This window comes from Strigops habroptila, chromosome 8 (assembly GCF_004027225.2).
Source record: "Strigops habroptila isolate Jane chromosome 8, bStrHab1.2.pri, whole genome shotgun sequence".
Classification (NCBI taxonomy): domain Eukaryota; kingdom Metazoa; phylum Chordata; class Aves; order Psittaciformes; family Psittacidae; genus Strigops; species Strigops habroptila.
In genome coordinates this window covers 42,008,847-42,024,049 of record NC_044284.2, presented here as the reverse complement: position 1 = coordinate 42,024,049, position 15,203 = coordinate 42,008,847, and the positions used below count along the sequence as shown (strand labels likewise).

At 46.0% G+C, this 15,203-nt stretch overlaps 1 protein-coding gene across 2 annotated transcripts; it reads left to right on the top strand.

Moving 5' to 3' along the window:
- Positions 1-5,055: 5,055 nt before the first annotated feature.
- Positions 5,056-12,834, top strand: RNASEL (ribonuclease L). 2 transcript variants are annotated; one of them, XM_030495471.1, is made up of 8 exons: positions 5,056-5,116; positions 6,416-6,540; positions 6,847-8,473; positions 8,832-8,920; positions 9,332-9,522; positions 9,626-9,743; positions 10,510-10,631; positions 11,548-12,834. In XM_030495471.1, exons 3-8 carry the CDS (start codon positions 7,024-7,026, stop codon positions 11,681-11,683), a joined length of 2,106 nt encoding a protein of 701 aa, XP_030351331.1. In that variant the 5' UTR covers positions 5,056-5,116; positions 6,416-6,540; positions 6,847-7,023; the 3' UTR covers positions 11,684-12,834. The 2 variants fall into 2 exon arrangements, with proteins under 2 accessions (XP_030351331.1, XP_030351332.1); XM_030495472.1 differs by lacking the exons at positions 10,510-10,631; positions 11,548-12,834 and having other exon boundaries at positions 5,058-5,116; positions 9,332-9,445; positions 9,626-9,746.
- Positions 12,835-15,203: the final 2,369 nt, after the last annotated feature.

Sequence of the window (15,203 nt, the reverse complement as noted above, 5' to 3'; positions counted from 1 at the left end):
GCCATGCAGAGTCCGAGGATCATCATTCATTCTAAAATACAGTGTCTCTTCTCCATCCCTATTCCCCATAGATGTCATCCATCTAACTGGAGGAATGCAGTTTAAATTTCCCCTTATCTTTTATTCACTATTCATTAGACATAGCCCTGTCTTACAAGATAGATGATTTGTAATCGCAGCAGTCTGCATGTATACCTGATCCTAGTGCATGTCAGAGGAAAGAAATGAGCTGAAGGGTGTCCAGGAAGCATTTAAATTATCTGGCAAGAAAGACTTAGAGTAGTAAAACAGTCTAGAAGCATGTAGAAAGAATAAATACTGGTTTGTTCGGTCTTTTTTAAACGTAGCTGCTAACTGAAAAAAATTAATATTTTGTCTTGCATACCTTGAAGCTCTTTTAAAACCAATTCTCCATTAAAAAAATATTTAAATTGACCAACAAAAAAAAAAGTAAGAAAAAATCAGAACTAAAATATTTCTGAGCTTTCTTTAGATGGAAGTCTGGGGTTATGTCCATTCTTGATGCACCATGCATAGAGATGGATGGCCCAGGCTAAGTCTCAACCTTGGCGCCAGCACTCAGACTTCACAGCTGATACTGGAGTATCCCATTTGCAGCATAGTTTCATGTCTGCAAGTCTGAGATGCTTCCCAAAGAAAAAACTCGGCCAATAAAACCATGCTTGCATCTGGCATGTCCTTCTTGATTGCTGGCAAAACCCAGTGGTAATACAATAAAACCTATAAAGCTTTGGGGGGATAAAAAACCCCAACCCACAAAATCACATTGAGAAAGAGGAGTTGAAGCTTCCTGTGACCGCCTTTGGGCACAGCCGGCTGTGGTTGCTTCCAATAAACCACGACTGAAGTTTCCCAGGGCAGAGGCTGCGAATTTGGAAGCAGCAGAGAAGATCTGAGCTCCGGGGAGCAAATGTGGGGGTTGGGGCTGCCTCCCCAAGGCATGACACATACTTGCTCCAGGGCCAGGTTTCCATGAACTGGGATAGGGGGTGGATTTATTTGGTGGAAAAAACCACACGTTTCCCTCTGCCCTGGGACCCAGTGTGTTCCCAGTGGCAGCTTGGTGGGGGTGACACTGTCCCTCAGGCGTCCTGTCTCCTCCTATGGCCAGCATTGCCACTCTGGCAGGACTAAGCAGCCTTTGAGGTGGCCTTAGGGCATATACATAGGTGCACTAGTGGCCCCTTGAGAGCATGTATTTGGGCAGGTGTATGGATGCTGAACTTCCTGTGTGTGTGCATGGCAATGGATACACACGCATGACAACACATATGCAAGCAAATTTTAAAGATGGTCTGCAAATACATGCCCTAAAATGTTGTTGAAATATGATTTTGAAGGAAGCTCACCAGCAAAGGGAATGCACTGAGCCCTTTCAAATATCACAAACACCTTATCCAGTGGTCTGCAGTGCTCAGCAGCCTCTGTGCCAGCTGGCAGGGAGGGAGCAGCTGTATCATACTGCTTCCCACTCTGCGGCTCTCACTTCAAGGCCTTAGCCTGAATAAAGTGGAGAAATCATGTATGACGTGTTTCCATATGGCTCACCCTCCCTCTCAGTACATGTGCAGCAAAATGCCAAGGTTCCCAATCAGGTCCAGCTGTGTGCAGGGATTCTTACCCACAGGGTGCCTTGGGAATGGAGAAAAGATTGATAATATTCATGCTTTCTGCCAGTGCTGGGGTGCTGAAGGCAGCGCTGGGCTCTGCAGCCCTTCTGCCTCCCTAGAGCAGGGCTGCCTATGCTGGAGGCTGCTCTGATATGGTGCAGCTGCAACCGGGGAGAAGCTGGCGATGAGCAACAGCTGGGAGAAATGCTGCTGCAGAACCACCTCTGCTGCTTGGGAAATGCATTTAAGCTCGGCTCCTCAGCCTGGTTTTCTTGTTTGACCTACTTTGGCTGATCTGGGGTGCTTCTGATGGACCTACTCTGCTCTCCTTGCTCAAGGACTGGTACATGGTGTCCTCCATGGTGAGGTCCCTGTCTGCCTTTGCTATTGTCCTCACATCTTCTCAGTCCACTCCTGCTGGCAGATGCCCTGGTCTTTTTTATGTGTGGTGATGAGGACTGAATAGAAGTTTAAAAAGCTAGCAAATGCAGATTAAAAATGTAAAAATACTCCATGGTAAAGTGAAATGTGGTCAATGCTCCTGTGTGGACTGCATCACCTGTCGGTGTTTAAATTGCATCTGTCTGTGGACTACTTTTCAGGGCTGTGTTCCAGCACTGAAAGTCACATCAGTGTGGCCAAACATATAAACCCTGGGACATTCCCTTTTGGAAATAAAATAAGGAAGCAAATACAGGGAACATGAATAAAAAAGCTATCCTACTATTTATAGCTACTTTTAAAATTATTTTGACTTTGGTAGGCAGTTCTTGTTGCTGTGTTTTACCTCATGTTTATTTGTGGCTGGTGGTCAGGTCATAGATGCTCAGAGATGTTATCTAAGGGAAAGAGTTGCAAAATGGGTGTAGGTCCATCAGGATGGAGGAAAAAGAATTGCTTAATTGCATCCTTGATGTCTCTGCTGACTGTGTTTCAGCAGCTTGTCTTCTGAGTCCCTGTGTATGGGGCAGTAAATAAGGACTCCGCAGAAGTCAAATAAAGCAGGAACTACGCAGCCCGGGGCTATGGGAATGGTTGTGGAGAAGAACGCTGCAACTCCTGTGCTCTAGAAACCCTCCGAGGCCCTTCTATTCCCCATAAGCTGTCTGTTGCAGGAACTGGGAGTTTAAACTTATGACTCTATGGAAAGCAATTTGGATCAGGCATGAGAGAGATGGAAAGTGTTACCAGCAAATCCTTCTTTACTGGGGTACAGGCACAGGATGCTTCTGCCGGTTGCAAAAACCTTGTTCCTAGCATCCCAGAATTTGGGTTCCTACCATTCTAGGTTTTCTCATCATCCCACCATAAGATAATGAACTAAATCAGCAAGCTGAAGAAGGCTTTTGTACTTTTTGGCTGGGTGACATGGTATTATTATGTATCATAATGCTGATTTTTTTTTTTTTTTGGACATCTTTATTGTTGGCTCTGAACCTGTGATGTGCCCCTGCTCTGCTGGTTTGTCTCTTTTACAGCCTGCAAACAGTGGTGGGTGATTAAACACTGGCAGCTAGAGCCCCGGCTCTGGTCGAACTAGGAGAGGTGCTATCAAGTTCAGCAAATTTCTGTGAATTAAAATTGCATTTTGACAGCTTTGAAAGTGATTCGAGATTGTTCCCCAAGTTTTCATGGTCTTTGTCCCTGTGGGGCTGTGTCAAGGTCTCCTGCGGTAACACATATTTTATGAAGTTCCATCCAAAGACTGTGGGATGGGAATGTTCCTAGATCTTGCTGATGCGCTGCATGCTGTGGAGAGCAGGTTATACAATATGATGGTTAGGTACAAAGGCTATGTGACTCACGCATAGGTAGAGCTTTTGTGAAAGCTGGCATGCAGATGCGAGCAAGCAATGTAGATGTACATGAAGATTTGGATACGCTTGTAAAACATATGGAGGACTGCATCCCTGCACCCTTTAGGGTGTGTTCCTGCATTTGTGCTCTTCCGTTTGTATCCAGCCATCTCTCTGTGTACATATATGTATGCCAGTTTGTGCATGCACTAATGTTGTCCAAAAAGCAGATTCATGCCCGGTGTGCAGTAAACCAATTTCACGCTCTCAGAAGAGATACAGTGTTTATTCAGGCTGGGGTGCTTGGTGGACTGTTCCACAAATCAAGTGCACGAATGCCAACCCTCTTTGTTACAATTATACGCAAAAGTTATAAGGTAGTACGCTCCCAGTAACAATGATTGGTTGTAATCTACATGTAATATCTGCTGTGTCATTACTTTTAATCACCACCCATGCTCAGAGGAGGGGTCTTCCCCTCGCCCAGGGTCTTTTTGATCTGTGCTGTGATTTTAAGTATTACAATGAAGCTAGTTCACTTTAGGGCACCTTTAAAGTTAGCTCTTTTTCCAAGTTAGGTAACTGAATGGTCACTTTGCCAAGCTGCCAGATAACTCATCCTTTGGCGCTACCAATCCTGATAGTTCTCCTTTGTTCCTTCAAACACAACCAATATTCCCAGCGTATCATGGAAAGCCAGGCATGAATTCATTGATACGATTTCAGCCCTGTTTCAAGTGTGATATGAATCTTGCAGCTGGCACAGTTGGGTGGAGGAGGCTGCGGAGGCTGCATGAGCTCTGCATGCTGGTGAGCTTATCTCACATTAGAAGGCAGTGGGGGAAAGTGGGTGGCATGTCACAGCCTGGCTTCCATTACGTATTTTCTGCACACACTTTGCATTCAGGGCTGGAAGACTGGGCTCCCTTAGGCAGTACTGTGTTTACACAGAGCTGCCTACACGGAATATAGTGCCTGGGCAGCGGGGAAGTGCCCGCTTGCCAATGTGGGTATGGTCAGAACATATCAGCTGTGGCATAAACGGACCTGGAGCTCAGTGGTTCCGTGGGTGAAATTTAGTAGCATGGCAAGTTTCTTCATGTGGATGGATTTACCAAAAGGTGAGGAAATGCTCAAAACAAAGAAAAACCCCAACCCAAACTCCCGCATCCCAAAGGAAAACGCAAAACTCCTGCCCCTCCCTCTGTCGTGGTTTAAGCCCAGCTGGTAACTCAGAACCATGCAGCCTCTTGCTCACTCCCCCCTTTCTTCCTTCTCCCCATCTCCTGGAGAGATGGGGACGAGAATCGGAAGAATGTAAATCCCACGGGTTGAGATAAGAACAGTCCAGTAACTAAGGTATAATACAAAACCACTACTGCTACCACCAATGATAATAGTGATAAGGGAAATGACAAGGGGAGAGAATATAAAGCTAAAAGGGGAAAAGAAAACAATAAACACAAGTGACGCACAATACAATTGCTCACCACCTGCTGACTGATACCCAGCCCGACCCGAGCAGCGATCTGGGCCTTCTGGGTAACTCCCCCCATTTTATGTACTGGACATGACGTGCCATGGTATGAATACCCCTTTGGCTAGTCTGGGTCAGGTGACCTATCTCTGCTTCCTTCCGGCTTCCCTTCCTCCCTGGCAGAGCATGAGACTAAGAAGTCCTTAATCGGGGTAAGCATTACTTAGCAACAACTAAAACGTTGGTGTGTTGTGAGCATTGTTCTCAGCCTAAAGTAGAAAGCAGTGCACCAGCTACTAAGAAGGAGAAAAATAACTGTTACAGCTGAATCCAGGACACTCTCCCTCCCCCAAAACCCCAGCACTGGTTCATTTAATGTCTAAAACTTCAGCTCCTGAACCACTGCTGAGCATATGTTTGTAAACAGGATCTATGTGTGTCGGACTGTATGGGGAGAGTGCTTGCTGTCCACTCTGCTGTGTGCTGAGAATTGTTGCTGAACACCCTTCAAAAACCCAGGACTCTCCTGTAAGTGGATAAAATGCTCCCAGGGCTGCTCCTTGCTGGGGGAAGGGACAGCATATACTTGCAGACTTTGCTGGGAAGCAAATACTATTTGGGAATACTTGCTGGGAAACAGCAGCGAAAAGCAGCTGCTGAGAAAAGCTGCTCCTTAGCTTTGAAGGCATTTTAACCAACAGCTGGGCTTCTGGCTGGGCAGAGGTTCCCTTCCTCACCTTCCCATGGTGGGTGATGGTGTGTCACGCTGGGCAGCATTGCATGACTGCATGTCAGCTGGCGCCTGTGATATGCAGACAAAAGCAGCTCCTGGCCAAAAGTCAGTGGGGCGGGATAGAAACGTTTAAATATTTCCCAGGGTAGGGCGACTGTGGCTCTGCGGCTCGGCAGAGGAGAAGGAAGGTGCTCAGCCCCTGCTTTCCCCCTCCCCAGGCTTCTGGCTTCCCAACAGAGACGAGGAATTCGAGCCTCACTGTGCCCAGGGGATGTTGTGCTGCTTTTCCAGCCAGGAAAGTAACTTTTTTTTTTTTTTTTTTTTTATGTGGCAAAAGGAGTAGAAGTTACTTCATGGAAATGAAATGCATCTAAATCAATGAAATAGGGTATTCATTTCCTGCTGGCTGGAGGGGAAACCATCCATAAAATGGTCCTTGTCTTTCCTGAGGGTAAATCCATGTGAATTTATGCTTTGGCTTTTTACCTTAGGACTTTTCTGTCCCTTTTCTGATCGGCTTAGATAATTTATTGCCAGTTCAGTTTGTCAGACAGTGAGTCCTGGAAGTGCTGACCACTTGGACCAGCCTTTGCGGTCAGGAGAATGGGTATTGGAGTTTCAGCTCTTCTAGATACTAGATAGATAGAAAAAGATCAGGTCCTACCTGACTAACCTCTTAATGTCATGAAAAGCTTAGGAAAGGCTTCTGGTCAGGTAGGGTCTCCTAATTGCCTACGGAAGCAGGAAGGATTAATGTTGGCTTTCTGTCTCATTGCAGGCATCAGATCAGGGACTCTCCAGGACTCTGTGTGTATCTGCCATCCAAAACTGAAGGGTAGTGCCTGCCTCTCCCTGTCTGCTGTGTTCTCCACCTGAAAACATTGCTGGGGGATGATCTATTAGGTAACCTGTAATAAGTCTGAAATACCATTTATAGCAAGAAACCCCTGGGTTCTCCTCTATCCCTTCACCCATGCACCCCAAGGGATGTCTGCTTGGGCTGCAATTAGTGCTGAGACCAGGCAAGCAAGCATGAGTACTTATGTCTGGGTAAATGTTAAAGTGGTGCTTCTCACCGAGACATAGCTCTCTTGGCTGGCACTTGGCATTGCTGTCCTTAGTTGCCTCTCACACAGACCTGCAAGACATCAAACGTAAATGGTGAGATTTCACAGTCTAATAAAACAAACTTTTCTGTTTACTAATTAGTTGGAGTCCACGAAGCCCTTGAAATAGCAGCCTACCCTACGCAGTGTGCTTCTTCAGCCAAAACCAGAGCATCCACCATGATGAAAGCACTGAGCATTACACCAGTCCCATCCTTCAGTGGGATGCCCGGGCTCAGGTGAGAAACATCAGAGCTACAGAGCCCTCCCTCTGACCACCATGGAGCCCACAGCTCACAGCCAGCAGGAGGCATTGACCCCTTCCAGCACAGAGACAGCAGAAGACCTTGCCTTCAAGTTAAATGCTGCTGTGAGAGACAGTAATGTAAAAGATGTGCTGGAGCTGCTGGAGAAAGGGGCAGATGTGAACTCCAAAGCAGAAAGTGGCTGGACACCACTGCAGAGTGCTGTGCAAGCTAATGAAGAGGACCTGGTCCGGCTTCTGCTGGACAAGGGTGCTTGTCCATATGCCAGGAAGGACAATGGTGGCACTGCATTTACTGAGGCAGCAATAGCAGGAAATGTGAATATACTGGAGCTACTCCTTGATCATGGGTTAAATATTAATGACTATGATGACAACGGCTTCACAGCTTTCATGGAGGCTGCATGGTATGGGAAGGAAGAAGCTTTGAAATTCCTGTATAGCAAAGGAGCAAATGTGAATTTGAGAAGGGTAGTTAGTGAAGAGAAAGCGAAACTGCATAAAGGAGGAGTGACAGCACTGATGGATGCTTGTAGGAAGGGCCACTTCTCAGTTGTAAAAACTCTTGTCCAAGAAATGGGGGCTAACATGAACACTTGTGACAACAAAGATAGGAATGCCTTGATCCATGCCCTCAAGGAGGGTTGTGCCAAGGAAAGATATGAGTCAGCTGTCTCCATTGGCCATTTCCTGCTGGACCATGGTGTTGATGTGAACAGCAAAGATGAATGTGGAAAAACTGCCCTCATCCTAGCTGTTGAAATGCAGAGCCCAGATTTGGTGAAAGCTTTATTGGAGAAGGGTGAAATGGATATCGATGATGCAGATGAGGAGGGCAACACAGCACTGATGGTGGCTGTAGAGAAAAATTATTACGATATAGCAAAGTTGTTGTGTGAAAAAGGAGCAAGGACTGATGTTGGGGACCTTATCGCTGTTGCGAATAGGAACCGTGCTCATAACATGGCACGTCTTCTTCGCCAGTATAATGCCAAGTTTGTTCCACAAGCCTTCAAAGACTGGGAGCCAAAGAGCAAATGCTGGAGGGATCAACTGAAGAAACTATATAAAATATATCGCCCTATGATTGGCAAACTGAAGACATTTCAATATATCCAGCAGAGAATTCAGAACACTTCTCAAGGTGGCATCTACCTGGGGCTCTATAGTGGGACAGAGGTAGCAGTAAGAATAAGCCGCAGTACAGAGGGTGACAAAGAGAAGAGGTTCTTTGAACAATGTAGTAACTGCGAACATCTACTGAAGCTCTTCCAGTTTGAGAAAGCAAAAGGCTACATGTACTTATGTTTTCCTCTCTGGGAGAAAAATCTTGAAGAATATCTGCAAGAACCAGAAGGTCAAATGGATTGCAAAGGTGCTCTGAGGATGATCTTCCAGGCAGTGAGAGAGCTGCACTCCCTTGGATTTGCTCACCAGGATCTGCATCCCAGCAACTTTTTGATAGGTTATCCTTTGCTTTCTCAGTGTTTTCATTTTGCTTTCTTGATGTCTCTAGTTTAGAGAAGAAGATGCTTCATAGCTGTCTGTAAAAAAACGGATGTCTTTATGCAGAATGGCGTGTCTGTGGCATTAGTTCTGCTCTTTGAGTGAGTATAGATACGTTTGTAGACAGCCACAGAATGAACAGAACAACTTTACATGCCTCAATAGATCTGTCCTCCTTTCCAGACATTTGCAGTCAGATTAGCCCACAGCATATCTCTTCAGAGAATCGTTTTCTAAAGAAGGGGCCATCCAGAAGTCAGTGACAGACTGTTACGTTTTCCACTGCTATTTATTAACAATTTCTCTTATTTCCTCAGATTTAGGCGGCAAAATTTACCTTGCGGACTTCGATAATAAAAGGAAGTTGATTGAAGGCAAAAAAGAACTTGTAAACTCAGATTTAGAGGTAACTTCTCTGCAAATCAATGAATGGTTTAAAATCTCAGGTGTTCTCTAATGTTCTCTGTTGCTGTGAATCCTAGAGGGAAGCCTTTCTGTGTCTTCAGCTAGAAAACACCTTGATTTTTGGGAAAGCCCAAAGCACTGCATAAGAATGATAGAGGCCAGGATGCAAGGCTATGGCTGGTGCTGGGATATCCAGAGAACCCTCTAAACATGATTATGGTGCCTGTCTCCTCTGTCTTTGTGCACGCAGCTTCAAAGTTTGCGTTTTTATGTATTTCCATACTTCTGCATATCTATAGGTGCATGTGTGTGTTCATGTATGCAGTTTGCTTATTTGGAAATAATAGTCCTCTTCCATTTGGTAAGAAGTTTCACGCATCTGGCATGTGAGCAGTGATGTGTTTCTTTGCAGGCCCTCAGCAGTCTTATGCTGTATGTTTTAACAGGGGGTAGGAAACCCCTTCAGCAAGTCAGTGCCAAAGATTTAGTTGCTGATTCCCCAGATTACAAGGAGGCTCTGGATCTCGTAAGTAGCCTGGTGTCTCATGATGAACGAGGCTTGGAAGGTTTGAGCAAACATCCCTATTTCTGGAGCAAACAGATGTAAGTCCTGGGAGAACAAAGGAAAAGCTTTCGGTAGGAATTTGCCTGTAGTGCTGGGAACAGCAATGTCCTGTTGCAGCTAATGAATCATCTCATTCCACAGCAGGTTCAATTTCCTGAAGACTGTATGGAATAAAATCAAAGATCTCCGCAACCAGAAAGCTGTCTTTCAAGCTCCTAATGCTACTGAAAGTTTTCCTTATCCACGGTGGACTGAGAAAGTAATCCTCTTTTCTTTAAATTAGTGCAAGGTTTGAGCTAAACACTTCGGCAGAAGCTTTTCCTGAGTGTTTCACAGGTCCCATTTAAAATTTTAGCTGGAAAAAGTAGCTCCAAAAGTAGCAAATACACATACCTGAGGGAAACTGTTAAATTTAAGCCACATAGTCAGAATACCCAAGACTAAAAACATTGGTGGTGAAGAGAGCTCTGTTGACTGGGGTGGTATTAGGAGATGATCATTATAGAATTAGCTGGCAAACCTTCAAGGGTGTTTGTTGGTGACCTCTGGCCCTTGTTGCCAGCAAATTCCTGGCAAATATGTTTTGTTAGTTTGGCTCAAAAGCAGTGAGACCAGGCCTGCTTTTGCAGGGAGCATCTTGGAAAGACATGTTACACTGTTTGAGATATGACAGTCTTGGCTCAATAACAGCAGCCCATGTGGGCCTTTCACCAGTGGCACAATTGGATCAAGACTCCCAAGTCCTCCCTGCCCTCCAGGCATGCGTGAAAATCTCCTGTTCCATGTTGACATCCTAATATAAATGCCACAGATAGGAAACAGAAGAATCAGGGGGTCTGTGTGGCACATGCCTTGCAGAGTGAACTCTTCTGCTCATGTTGGGGAATATGCTTTTAAGGGTCACAAGATTTACTCATGCAAGATGATGTCTCTGCAGAAAGGCAGTAGGTGTGGAGAGTGGAGGTAGATGTGCTGCTTTTGTGGTGTGTGAAAGGCACAGAATCATCTGTGTGGTTTTTTTTCAGATTAACAAAGATGTTCTGAACATCATGGAAAATCCCAGGAAAGGAAGATCATTCAAATATAGCAACAATGTCACCGACCTACTTAGGTTCATCAGAAACCTGGATGAACATCCAAATACCAGGTACATGTTCACATCCTTGTTCCTGCCACAGTTGCATTGCAGGGAGCATCTGGGTGTCTGCAAATGTCAGTGAGTTTGAGAAAAAATTCTTCTTCAGATGGTTTTCCAGCAGCTTCGGAGAGTTGGTGGCACTCCCTCTGCACCCTTGCCTTTGCAGAGCAGCCTGTGAGGTGGAGAGGTGTCCATGACAACTAAGGCAGGTCATGGCTCTACAGCAGAGGACACCATGAATGTGTCTTCTGGGCTGTTATTTTTGCTGCAGGCTGGTGTTTCTTGCCATAACTCCAGAAAGGTTTTTAGATCCCTCTTAAATATTTGTATTTTCCTTTATACCTTATCTTGCTAGTATTTCCAAAGTGCTGATGTTTACTGTGCTGAAGTGCATTGAGATATGGATCACATATCCTTCTAACAGCACAGGTCCTGTTAGAAGATCCTGTTAAGAGGTCTTGACTCCTAAAAAGCTGCTAGTCTCCAACCCTCTATAGTCATGGGTGCTTACGCGTGAGGTTAGAGGTGGTGTTTGCTCCTGGTGGTGGTTTCACTGTGGCTGGTGGCCAGCACTGCTCTTCAGTGAAGATGCAGGTAGGATTAGGCAGATGGAGGTGCTGGAGGAATAGTGAAAAAATGGATTGAGTAGCTTAGGGAAGGTATAGAAAAGTTGCAACTCAAGTATTTATAGGAAACCTTCCTGTGTTATCAGAAAACCTCTGGAATGTTGTGTTCGTTTGGGTTTTTTTGTTTGTTTTGGTTTTGGTTTGGTGTTTTTTTGTTTGGTTTTTTTTTGTTTTGTATTTTTGGGGTTCTTTTTTGTTTGTTTGTTTGTTTTTCCCTCTGCAAGGGAGGAACCAGGGTATCCTGGATATTTGAGTCTGGGCAAGCTTTAAAAATCCTTTTCGGGTTTGTTCTCTTTCAGGATCAACAACGAAATAGGAGACCATGCTGAGTATTTCTTGAAGCTTTTTCCAGCACTTACCATTTATGTTTACAACAGTTTACGCCAGAATCCTGAATACAGTGACTTTGCAGACATTCAGTACCCTTTTCTGTAGGATGTCATTGCCTTCTGTCCCATGACCAATCCCACCATCACTGCCTCATTTTATTTCCTATTTCTTCATCTGCAAAAGAGTTGAAGAAAGTGAGTAAGGAGATGGGAGAGAGCACATGCAGGGACAGAGTATGGAGGACTTAAGCTAAGAAACTAAAGATGCTTTGGAAGTGTTTGGTGTAACAGGCTTTGGAGAGGAATCAAGTTGAATGCCAGCCCAGGTCCCCCTTGACTACTCCATCCCTCTGGGCTTATCTGCCTCTGTAAGGTGCAGATCAAGGCCCTGATCCTTATGGAGAGCAGGGAGATGTGGGGCAGCCCCCATAAACCTGATATGTCTGGGAGGCAAGAGAAGAGCTCAGGCATTGCCAGGTGACATGGGACTCCAATACAGGAAAAACAGTTCCGGCTCCTTGCTAGGGCAAATATTCCCTACAGCTTGCGCTGATGAGCTGCTCATCTACCCCTAGAAGGACATGAATCCTCTCTTTTCAGTCTTTCTGAAACACAGCAGCCAGAAAATAAGATGCCTAGGCAACGGGTTGTTATTCCTCTGATCTGTTAAAGGCACACTCAGGTCAGCCTGCTGGGACCTGAAGGACTTCTTTTGGGGAACACAGGAGATGTTTCCACAAGGAATGGGTGTAAGGAGCACAATTCCACAAAACTGCTACCGTGAGTAGTCCTGACTCACCTGAAAAAGGTCACTGACATCAAAGGGACTGCAGGGACCGGTTCCTTCTGAAGAGGACAAGCTCTGTTGTGGCAGGCTGCATCTGCAAGGCATACAAGCGCTTTCTGTCTCCAAACCAGTGCCATTGTTGAGGTATTACTGTCCTGCCAGACTTGGCTCCCCTGCACGACACTGATGCCCATACAGCCACAGCATGCAGCCAGCTCAGAGCTTTGATATTGGAGGCTGGGTGTCACAAACCCATTTCTGGAATCCTACAACATGCAGTGTGTGCCTGATTGTCCAAGGGCTCGCTTGTTTTTCCATTAATGATCTGATTTGCACAATGATTACATGTTGCGTATGGAAATATTTCTCAGCTGTTGAAACGATTTTTATTTTTTTCAAACTGAGGTTGTTAATTCTTTCAATTAGCCTGTGGAGAATCAAACTTGGAATAAACTTGCCTGGAAAACTGACTGTACTCTCATTTATAATGGAGGTTCTCACATCCCCTCTGCACAGAAAGATATAGTCTGCAGCACTGTAAAATGCTCAAAAGCCTGGGATTTTTGGCCTCACTGTGGAGGTGCCTTTTGGTTGCTCAGGTAAGGTGGTGGATGGTTTTGTCACTTTTTTGATTCTGGCCTATATGGGTATTTGATGGGAAAAGATGTTGGGAAGTACTGAAGGCTTCCTGCCCTCAGAAGCAAGCTGTCTCTTGTGAAATAACAGGCTGAATGGTGGGGGGTTCTGCATTGTTTTTGTAGAGTGAGGGTGAGGATTTCATGGATGAGTTGAGGTGTGAAGATAAGCATCAATGCTCACATAGAATCATAGAATCGTAGAATAGTAAGGGTTGGAAAGGACCTTAAGATCATCTAGTTCCAACCCCCCTGCCATGGGCAGGGACACCTCACACTAAACCACATGGCCCAAGGCTCTGTCCAACCTGGCCTTGAACGCCACCAGGGATGGAGCATCCACAACCTCCCTGGGCAACCCATTCCAGTGCTTCACCACCCTCACTGTAAAGAACTTCTTCCTTATATCTAATCTAAACTTCCCCTGTTTAAGTTTGAACCCATTACCCCTTGTCCTACCACTACAGTCCCTAAGGAAGAGTCCCTTATAGACCCCCTTCAGATACTGGAAGGCTGCTATGAGGTCTCCACGCAGCCTTCTCTTCTCCAGGCTGAACAACCCCAACTATCTCAGCCTGTCTTCATATGGGAGGTGCTCCAGCCCTGTATGTGTTTGTATACGTATAAAACTCCAGAAGTGGATGCGTTTGACCCATCTCCTCTACAAATGAATGGCTACCCAGAATGTATCATTCAGCCCTACACATCTGTTTTAGCTGTGTATGATTATAGATGTATTTACCTGCAAACTAGCAGGCATTGCTGTGAATGAATTGGGTTGCAGACTGCCATGCATATGCTCATGGCTGGTAAGGTCCATGTGCCAGCCCGCATCAGTTGTCCTGGCTCAGAGCAAAAGGTCCTTCTGATGATCTTGGGAACCTTTTAAAAAATACATAAATGTAACAAGAGAGCTTGACTGTGCAACTGATGAGATGCCAGAAGAGAAAATGCAACCAGGAGAATGTTGTCTCCTCTTATGTTAATATTTTTATCTTTTCCATTCCCCCTTGCTCATTTTTTCTTGCTCATTTTCTGTTCTGTTGGTCAGAAAGCAGGAGGACACAGAGATGTGTGTCCAGGTCTCAGCAGCATTGGAGCAGGGATACTATATGGAGCACCATGCCACCACGCATATGTGGCTCCGTGCCACAGCAGCACGTTTCTGCTCTTGCACAAGGAGAGGTGAGGCTATGGGCTGGGCTCCTTCAGCCTCTTGTAAAGTGCCACATTTCTGGCTTGCTTTGACCTTTGCATCTTCTTGCATTGCTCTGCTGTTTTGCTAAAGGGCTGTGACTTGGCAGCGTTACAAGGCTGTGGAAAAGCCTTCCTGAAAGCAGAGAGCACTCAAGGATGTCCAAACCAGAGCAATGATTAAACCCATGGAGGCTCTGACCTGTCTCTCTGGAGAAATCAGGCTGCTGGGAAGAATGTCCAGGGAAGGCTTGTGTGGTCTGCTGGGCTGTGTCCTGCTTTCTGAGAAGCCAGAGGTGCCGGGAGGCTGGTGTCAGAGGGGAAACTTGATCCATGCACAGTTTCTGCAAAGCTTCTTGCTCACAAAGTGTCAGCCCCATGAAGAGGGGGGCATGGGGGACTGGGACCAATACTGGGGAGAGCACCAGGCTGCCTCTCCTGCTTGCAGGGTCAGGGAGGATGGGCGAGTGCTCAGTAAGAGGCCAGGCAGGATGCAAAACCAGTGGCAAGGTCAGCTGTACAGTATTGAAACTGGGTAGTACGGCAGTGTCTGAGAGTGCAGCCTGGGGATAAAGGTGTCCTGGGCAGCTGGGGGCAGAGCCAGCTGCCACAGTTAATGCTGCTTGATGGGCTGATGGCTCCCAGCATCAGTGCCCATCTGAGAGGTGCTGCCTGCCTTTGCCTTGTACAGGCGGACTTGCAGACCATGCGTGGTGCCCAAGGGCATGCTGATTTGGCCCTACATGCTTCATTCCCCTGCTGTCATCCCTGTACATTGTCTATTTGCTGTGCCTCTGCCTTCTTCCTCTGCTCCTGTAGGGCAGCTGGCTTAACCCAATGTGATGGGATCAGGTGCTCCCCATCCTGTCACTTTCATGCTGAGGACATGCTTGTGTGCACAGGCATGGTCCCAGGACAATATGTCTCATCTGCTGCACAAGGGAAAAAAAACAGTCTGCAGGTGCAGTGGAGTGAAGATCATTTTGGCTGTGATTTTGCTGTGTTGAGCT